General features: G+C 42.4%; 1 protein-coding gene and 1 non-coding gene across 2 annotated transcripts in view; both read left to right on the top strand.

The window, feature by feature from the left end:
- IGSF11 (immunoglobulin superfamily member 11) overlaps positions 1-9,989 on the top strand; it is a 26,411-nt gene that overhangs the window by 9,834 nt on the left and 6,588 nt on the right. The window contains exon 4 of the mRNA XM_045286156.1: positions 9,348-9,470. Coding sequence (XP_045142091.1) covers positions 9,348-9,470 — 123 coding nt within the window. The remainder of the gene's footprint in view (positions 1-9,347; positions 9,471-9,989) is intronic.
- On the top strand, positions 3,252-3,410 carry LOC115868059. The gene has a single exon (XR_004045390.1). It is a non-coding gene; the product is annotated as a U1 spliceosomal RNA (small nuclear RNA).

Genomic DNA, 9,989 nt, shown 5'->3' with positions numbered 1-9,989 from the left:
GCTAACTGCAAGGTCAGCAGTTTGAAACTACCAGGCACTCTGAGGGAGAAAGTTGAGGCTTTCTACCCCTACAAAGATGTACATCCTCAGAACCCCACAGGGGCAGTTTTCTGCTCGGTGCTATAGGTTGTCTATGAGTGGAAATCAATTCGATGGCAGTAACTTAAATCTAGACAGGCCTCAAAATACCTTCATCGTCCCTGGTATATTGGAATCATATTGCTAGTACATAGATAGCTGTCATGAAAAAGTACAATCCTAAATTGCACTGTGAGGCTAGACATAGTGAAGATCTAAGGCCACCAGCTCTAAAGTGCCCATGTTTCCTTTAAAAAATCTCAACAGAAATATGAAGGTAGCTTTCCATTATCTTTTAATTAAGGTAGAAACAATGATTCATTTGAAACTTCTTTTCAACCTAATAACTTTGGTTTACAATCACTGAAATACTGCTGTTCTCTACTGATTGCTTGATTGCTTTTTTTTAAATGAATGAATTTGTTAATCTCACCATTGCAAGTGGCATGCATATAATAACCTTCATTTTCAAATCCAGAAATGATGTTCAAATTCCAACCTTTCTACTAACAGAGTAGCTCCCTGGGCTTATGTTGCTTTTCATTAAAATAAGAGAGTTAAGCAAGATCATCTCCACAGCCTCCTGTAGCAGCATTACTGTTCTACAAGTTGTAGTGGAAGTATAGTTCAGAATTCACATGACCTTGTGGAAGTAATTGTTGGTATGTAAGTTAGAAAGAACCTCCCATAACTATTTGTTCCCAGATAAGTACTTACCAGGCAGACTTCCTGATACTCTTTTGGCATCTTTGATCTTCTTTGGCACTTTAGGTATGAAAGTGAGCTTGAATGACAAGCATGAACATTTTATCTTTTATAATTCAGATCCTGGATCACTCTTCTGAATTGCTTTGGATAACTTCATCTGCTGTAATAATACATGAGTCATTTTTGAAATTAAAACTCACCTCTTGACATCTGCATCAATGAAGCAGATCTCAAAATAGCATGTAATCCCCAAATACCTTAGGGTTTTTTTCTTTCAGATTTACTTTGCTAATTGTATTTGCCTTTGTTTAATATTAATAAATGTGCACTCTCTAGGAAAAGGGCATTTTACATCAGAGGAGTACATCCCTGCAGCCTGTCTGGTGTCAGAGAGAATGTGGATCAGGACTAGCTTGAAGGGGTTCTCTCTGGCAAAATCTCAGACATCTTGGACATTAAAATCAGTAGACCTTATTCATTCATAAAATATCAATCTTTGAATCTATATTCATATGTGTAGATAAATGGGAGAGAAGGGAAATCAAGGATGGCAAGACCGTCTCACATACTTTAGGCATGTTATCAGGCAGACGAGTCTCTGGAGAAGACAACATGCTCCATGAAAAAGAAGCCCCTCATGGATGCAGTGACTGCAACAATGGGCAGACGTAACAGTGATTGCGAGGATGGCACGCAACCTGGTAGTGTTTAGATTTGTTGTACATAGAGTCGCTGTGTGTTAAAATCAACTTGGCACCACTGAACAACAACCCTTCCCTGAACAGCTCTTTGATTTCTATCATATCGAACAGTGCTTTTGGTTTTCTCTAGTTGACTCAAATTGTGTTTCTTTCAAATTGTGACTCAAGCTATGTTCCTTGGGGTTGGGTAACAAAAATTGGGGGACAAGATAAGAGCTCTGGGATGGATGGAGTAAGATATCCTGATGCAAATCTTCTACGACCTCCCTTGTTACCTCTGAAGAATAAGCAGGTGTGTTGCCATGACTCAAAACAAAACTCCGCAGCACACATTTCCTGGCTTTTTCCTCAGCAATGAAGTTTTCCCTTTTCCTAAAACTTCTTCATGATCAGCCTCTTTCCTTTGAGAAAACCTATCCAGATGGCCCCTTTGGAGTCACTCACATTAGTCATCATAATCTGCTTAGCTGACTCCTCTTCCTTGAATGTCAATGGCCTTACAGGTCCCCTCAGAAGCCACTGTTTTAATTGGACCTTTTTGTGAAGCCGTCCTGAGGAGGCTAACCAGGAGTATGCCTTAGAGAACTTGTCTGCAGCTGTCTTCTGGTTGTGGAGGCTTGCTTCATCAGGACTTGTTTGGAATAACCCCCTGTTTCACAGAACCCTAGTGGCAGTGCTCTCTGATTTACCCTTGACCCACCATAGTGTAGTGCCATCATGTTCCAAAGGAGAAGGCTGAGCGGATACTTGGGTTGCCCAACCACTGCTGAATGAGAGAACGTGGTCTGTTGGCTCCCTTTCTTCTGCTGTGCGTGGAAGCCTGGGGAATCAGGGTCCTCCTCCCTTGAATTGCTGCTTCTGTCTCCCTGCTCAACAAGAATGTTTCTGTAACTGTCTCATGAGGAGCAGAAGCATCCTTCTCCTTTTAAAAGGATAAAATGAAATACAATTAGGCATCTATTTCTCCCTTCCGTCAAGTTGTTATTGTGACAAGTGTTTCCTATTTGTTTTTGCCCTCTGACATGAACGAAAGAAACAAGCAAGCCCCATGGGAAGTTCAGGACTCCCTCTTCCTGACATTTGAGAGCACGGTGCAATCAAGGTGAAAGACTGGCAGCCACTCATTTTATTTACTTTTTGTATGTGTGGAGGTTTTGATAATGATCCCATCAAGAAAGGATGAGGGCCCAAGCTATACCCTGGTGATTGGGATGGAAAAGGCATGGGAAAGAGTACAATTAAAGAGAAAGGCAGGCAAAACTAAGCAAAATTTGGAATGTGCTTCCAGGTTCTGACTCAGAAAAACAGAAGAGTCAAAATGACTATTGATTTCTTTCTTGAGCCACCAAAGGAAGAGGAACCTGGTTAACTCAGCAGAGGACCTCTTAGAGCAGTGGTTCTCAACCTGTGGGTCGCGACCCATATGGAGGGTTGAATGACCCTTTCACATGGGTCGCCCAATTCATAACAGTGGCAAAATGACAGTGATGAAGTAGCAACGAAAATAATTTTGTGCTTGGGGGTCACCACAACATGAGGAACTGTATTAAAGGGCCGCAGCATTAGGAGGGCTGAGAACCACTGTCTTACAGGATGGCTTGGTGAAGAAGGTGGATGAGTAAGTGGTTTCACAGTATCTCTAAATGGGAGTTGAAAGAATGATAACAGCTAACATATCTTGAGCACTAAGTGCCACTCCTGGTGAGAATGAGGACTTAACCATCAGTGTAGATACACTGCTGTCAAGCAAGGGCTAGAAATCTTATACTGACCTGGTAGGGGAGACACCATGATCAGGAAGTGGTTTTCCCAGGGCGAGGCTCACCCATTGTGCTGCGGGTGTGCTGACCCTGCGATTTCCCCAAATGCAGGAAACCCGACTGCATAATTTATGTTATATATATATATTAATAGTTTTTTTTAATCTAGAAATGTTGACATTTCTGGGAACTAGACAGATTATATATAGGAGAAAAATAGTTATGACCCAGAGGTAAATGGACCATTGCCAAGCTTTAAATGTTTAAGTGTGTCTTCAGGGACCTGTCACTAATGGTGAATCATTCTTGCACAGGTCTTCAATTGACTTCCGTTGGCTAATACACGTAGCATATTTTATACATTGAGTGGTATTCCAAGAAATGAGTGTTGGAAGCAAAATAAGTTTTGGTGTTTGTGATTTTGTGAAATGCCATTAATACCTGGAGATCAAAATATTACGTTATTTAAGTATTTCCCAACAAAGTTCACCGATATGTGGGAATGTTTGCTGTGGGGTGCAGTTCTTTGTAAACGAGCAAGGATTTTACTTTGAGGACTAAGGTGCAACTGACTGAATCCATGGCATTTCCCATCACTTTATACGCATGTGAATGTTGGACATTGAACAAAGAGGACCCAAGAAGAATTGATGCATTTGAGTTATGGTGCTGGTGAAGTATATTTAAAGTACCATGGACTGCTAAAAGAACAAATAGATCCGCCTTCGAAAAATTACAACGCCAGTAGTCCTCGGATGTGAGGATGGTGAGACTTTGTCACACGCACTTTGGTCGGGTTATCAGGAGAGAGCAGTTCTGGAAAGGGACATTGTGCAAAAAAGAGTGAACTCCTCGGCTGGATGGACACGGTAGATGCAACAGTGGGCTCCAAAGCAAAAAGAGTTGTGAGGCTGGTGCAGCCCAATGGTGCTTCGTACACAGCATCGCGGTGGAGTCGGAACCTCCTCTGCAGCACCCAGCCACCCACGTTCTTTGTAAACTCTTCCACAGCAGAAATCCAACGAGACGAATGCTACTGTCAAATACAGTGGCATGAAATCAGAAATGGATTAAAATCTGGAATTGGCAAAAGCAACATAGATTTCAGTGGCAAAACCCATGTTAGGATAAGCAAATAAATATGTTCATTATTGAATAAAGGAAATGAACTAGTTTGAAGCCGTATGTACCATGACGGCCAACTTGAAGTTGCTTTGGGGCATACTCTTAATTCAGTGAAACAACACAAAAGTGCAGTCAGATTTTCTATACTGTTTGGCATGGAACAAAGGAAAAAAATGAGCTGATACCAAGGGCTCAAGTAGAAAGCCAATGTTTTGAGAATGATGATGGCAACAGATGTACAAATGTGTTTGACATACAATGGATGTATGTGTGGATTGTGATAAGAGTTGTACGAGCCCCCAACAAAATGATTTTTTAAAAATTATTGAACTATGTACTTTTTGTTTCATATTTAAAATTTTTTTCATCCTAAGAATGACACATTTTAAAGATTAAATGTATGCATTGTAATTTTAAAAATTATTTTGGTCCTTTTTGGTTTTAATGTTCCATTTTACTGTTATCTATGTTTACATTATATTATCAGAATATATAATCATGTTGTAGTATATCATCTCAATAAATGATGTATTTACTAATTTATATTTATAGAATACTTAAAAACTTATGAGAAATGACTTAATGTTTATTATTATGATTGTTCATTATTATCTAAAGAATGCATCAGTCATGTTATGAAAAATAGAGGATAAGATTTTAGGAATCTATTTTTCTTGTCCTCAAATCCTGAAGATTAATAACTCTTGGGAATGTGGATACACTAGAACTCACAGTATCTTTCTTAGCATTTACCAAATTTTTTGACCGATTTCTCTCAGGATTCAGAAAAAATTATGTAAACTTCCCAAGAAACTTGAAGAGATTCTGACTTGGAAACACTACTGATACGTGGCATTATCTCACTTAGTCCTCCTAGTAACCCTTTGGAATGTAGGCACTTTGATGGCCTCCTGTTCCAGATGAAGAAAGTTCAGAGAAGAGGAGGAGGTAGCACTCTCAAGAGCTTGAAGGCTGGTAGGCGGAGGCACTGAATTCAAACTCAGGCTGCCCCACTCCAGAACGCAAGCCCGTAACCTCTGCACCGTCCACAGTTTGGGATGTGAGTCTTCACTTTCAAGAGAGAGCCTGGACCTGGAAATACACATTTATGTTTGCTTCTCTCTAGATATGAAGGTATTCTCACCCAGGTGCATCACTTGTGGGGGATATGGTGTTGCTGTGAACTACTGCAGTGGGATTTGATTGTATTTGATTGCTTTCCATACTTTGCATGTGAAAGTTGGACATGGAGTAAGGAAGACAAAAGAAGAATCGGTGCATTTTAATTGTGTTGGCAACAAATATTGAAAGTACCATGGACTGCTAAAAGGACAAACTGATTTGTCTTGGGACAAGCACAGCCTAGGGTGCTCCTTAGAGGCAAGGATGGCAAGGCTTCACTTTACATCATTTGGATGTGTTGTCAGAGACCAGTGTGCGGGGAAGATGTCATGCTTGGTGAAGCAGAGGGTCACGAAGAAGAGGAAGGCCCTCAAGGAGATGGGTGGGCACCACAGCTGCAACACGGGCTCAGGCCTAGGAAGAGTGTGAAGATGGCACAGGACCACGCAGTGTTCCCTCGTGAAGATAGAGTCGCTCTGGTGGGAACGACTTGATGGCACCTGACAAGCTACTGTGCAGTTCCCCGCAGACGAAATCTCCCCACTTAAAAGGAAGGAACGTTTATTCTCCACAGCGATTTCAGTAATTTACTCTGACTCAGAGCAAGCCGAGTACAATGACAGATTGGGGAACGGTGCTGGTCGTTTCAGGAAGGACTCTGCGCTTTCTGTCTGGAAACAGCCTGGTGTTCACTGATGAAGCCTCCCATCCCTGCAAGGCCTGGTCCGCATCAACAGTGCGGTTTGGCCCCTGGTTAATCCTCTGCTGTCACTGTGTCTGTCTCATTCCCTGATTACATTCCGAATTAGCCCTAGCATGGGTTTGCCAAGCTCATTTAAGAATAACTTCTGAGAGTAATCATCTTATGGTATCTGGGTATCTATAGGGATAAAAGGGAGGGAAGTGGTTCTACTTTTTCAAAGTAACTTCTTAAATGCATGATCTTTAAACTTTAAATCTTTCCTCAGAAAGCCACCTCGGTCAGCTGTTGACATTCTCCCCAGTTGTGCCTATGGAAATCCCAAACAAAGTCTTTTTATCACTTCAGAGTGAGCTGATCACATTCCTAGGATTTCAGGGCTTAGGAACAAAACCAAACCAAACCACAGTGTGTGCGATTATAAGGTTGGTTGTCCAAACATTGTGGTTTTCTTGCATGCTGACATCATGACATGCTTTGAAGAAGGAGTTAGGCTAGAAGCTTAGTTTAATACTGATAATACTGAAGCATTTCATGATTAAAAAATAGCCTGTAAATACACCCTGCAGAATAATGTGGTTTTTAAATCCTGTATTGGAATGTCAAGTATATGGATAATCATTACAAGGTTTGGACTCGGAGAAACCTGCTATATAGACTGCTGGTAGGGCTGTGCTGTGTGGTCTGGGGCAAACTGCATAGCTTCTCGGAGGCTTTTCACTTTTGAAAAAAATAAGAAATGAAGATTAAAGGAGGTGTCTTTAAAATGCCATGTTCAGTGTGCATGTGACCCCCAACGAAAACTAAAGATGGCCCCATTGTGAAGGAAAAGAAGTAATACATACCTGAGAGCTAAGAACCGACCACGTGTACAAACTTAGGTGTTATCCTCCAAATGCATAAAGTTACCAAGCATTATGTCCTAGCTAAGTAAGATGCTTGTTGGTAAGTGCCAGCCAGTTGGCTCAGACTCTTAGTGACTCTCTCTACCACAGAATGAAACACGTAGTTGTTTAACTCTTTAGTTACATAAAGCAGTAACAAGAACAACATTGAAACCTCTCCTTCCTTGTTGCGTACATTGGAGTTTCATTCAAGTGGGTCTTTACTGGCTCAGCCATTTATTAACACCTTCCACTGTACTGCGTTAGAGGACAGAGTTCGAACCCCGATGGCTGTTGAATTCATTAAGATATTTGGACAAGTCTGCAGGGCCCTCTGTTCCGTTAGATGCCCTCTTATGTGGCCCCTACTAAACTCCAAACTCACTGACCTTGACTCATATGGACAGGGTAAGACAATAGAACTGCCCCCCGTGGGTTTCTGAGACTAAATCTTTAGGCGAGTAGAAAGCTTCATCATTCTCCCCTGCAGGGCCCCTCGAGTACCCTGTGTCATCTAGTCCAGCACTTAACCATGCTTAGGGTCATTGCTTACCTACCTGTCTATCAAGGTAGGAACTGGATTTGTCTCATTTATCATTGTATGCCATCTTCTGCAGTCATCCAACACTCAGAAAGGCACACAGTAGATGTTTACTTAATATGTCTTATCAGCCTGTCCTGACACTTTTCTTGGCATTTGCCTTTGATGTAGATAGAAATGAAGGTTGCCAGCAGAAGCCAGCTAATTAAGTCTTGGTTCCATGTGAAGCCAGTTGCTGTGGAATGAGTGATGACCCACGGCGACCCTCTTTGTGTCAGAGTAAAACTGTGCTCTGGAGGGTTTTCCCCGACTTTTTCCCAGCGTACCTCTAAGTGGACTGGAACCTCCAGTCTGTCCGTTAGCAGCCCTTCTATGTTAACAATATGCCCCCTGCTGGCGCTGCCCTGTATTAAAAGGGAGTGAGACCAGGTACAGGATTTGCCCCACAAAAAACATGGGCATTGTGAGTCAGGAGTTTGCGTTTTCCCTTGATAAGGAGGCCTTCACGCTCACTTGTAAATTTCTAGGTGTGTTGACTGGTGGAGGTGGCTGGACGTGTTACGTACTGGCTAAGGGAGCTGATAACGCCTAGATCTTTGAGGGCAGGTAGCCCACCATCCAATTCCAGTACCCAAGGACAAGCACTCTCATCTTACTACTCATTTAAAGTCTCGGTCTCCTTATTTGTTCTATTGCATTCATAATAATGTTTACTCCCTGGAATCATCATAAAGCTGGCGATAAAACAAAAATACTGAGTGATATCATTAACTTTGCTTACTTTTGTCAATGTGAATGATTGAAGCTTTTCTTTAACACCAGTGAGGTGACCTTAAAAATGCCCTGCCCATCTTTCCTGGGAGCCTAGTGGGCTGACAAGCCCCAGCAGAAACCCCCCTGGATCCACCACAGCATTTGCACGGAGGGCTTGATTCGCCTGGCATGTTCCCAGCCTGAGATGTGGACACCGTGGGGCTACTCATACAGGACTGCTCTTGCCAGATACAGGAATTTTTGAATGGGTCACTTTGGCTCACGAACTCCTCATCAGCCTGGCTGAAACGTCCTTCAAATTATACTGGGGCCTAATCATCTCTCTCCCCAATCCTCCTGCCTCCCCTCTTCTCTCCACAGGACACAGAGCTGCATCACCATCTGAGAGCTCTCCCAGCCTTCTCGAGCTCTCTCTCCATCTGTTTGCTCAGGAACCCCTTCTGTGTCTAAGTGTCTGCTTCTTGGGGCCCCTTGGAGACGTGTGAGGAGGGACTAGCATCCTGTCCTGCAGAGGGCATGGAGCTGCCAGTTAGTTCTTCTGGTCTGAAGTGAGCATTACTGGAATGAACTTAAGTTAATGCATTACCTTAGAATCAAAATTTGTTTTGACTGACCGTAAATCCGCTAGGATAGATGCTAGCCATCATTCTCACAGGGGAGACGGCTGACATTTAAGATGTAGACACGGGAATCTGCAGATCTTTGTAAGATCGACTTCATTTGCAGCAGCCCCATAGAGTGTCAGTCCTTTCGTGTGATGTAGTGATATTAGCCGTCAGCATTCATGATCCAAAAACTTCTCCCAAAAGGGAAACGTTGAAATGATGGATTACTCTCCTGTGTTGATCTATGTCTCTTTAGTGTTATTTTCTGTTAATTTCTTTGATTTTCTCATTCTTTCTCCATATCCTCACACGCAGACACTATATATATGTATTTGTTTGTGTGTGACAGACCAGGTCCAGGGGACGGTCACCATCCGGAACATCAGTGCTCTGTCTTCAGGTTTGTACCAGTGTGTGGCCTCTAACGCCATTGGGACCAGCACCTGTCTTCTGGACCTCCAGGTGATTTCACGTAAGTGTGTATCATTCTGATGTCAACTGTGGGTCTGCCACTCCAGTGCCTTCATAGAACCAGGGAATTTATCTGAAAGCCCCAAATAGATATTCCTTTGGTTTCAATCACTACTGAAAACACTGTAAATATTTGTTGGCATGCTCCTCAGCCTTAGTCCTTCTTATGAACATTAGAATCATTAGGGGAGATTTACTATATTCTATTACAGTAGTCTATCATATTAATAATATGATTATTAGAATCATTAGCATGTACCATAAACTCATTATTTAGGACTATAGGCAGTTCAGAAAGGGGCCCTGATCTTAAGGCTATGACAAGACCTTGTGTTTTGATCCTAATGCCCTTTATCCGCTCAGTGGTTGGGTTGCTAAGTCCTAAATAGGCATTCTCTTTAGTTGAGAATTCTGAGCTCTCGGGCCCCATTACCAAAAGAGCAGTTTATCTGGCGGTGGTGAGATGATACAGAGGCACACTGACTACCAAGGGGACCTTTGAGTTGCTTGGGCCAGCTAG

Source organism: Echinops telfairi, unplaced genomic scaffold, assembly GCF_000313985.2.
Source record: "Echinops telfairi isolate 266 unplaced genomic scaffold, ASM31398v2 ScPeMD7_6;HRSCAF=24_0, whole genome shotgun sequence".
Classification (NCBI taxonomy): Eukaryota; Metazoa; Chordata; class Mammalia; order Afrosoricida; family Tenrecidae; genus Echinops; species Echinops telfairi.
This window is presented reverse-complemented; position numbering and strand designations above follow the sequence as displayed.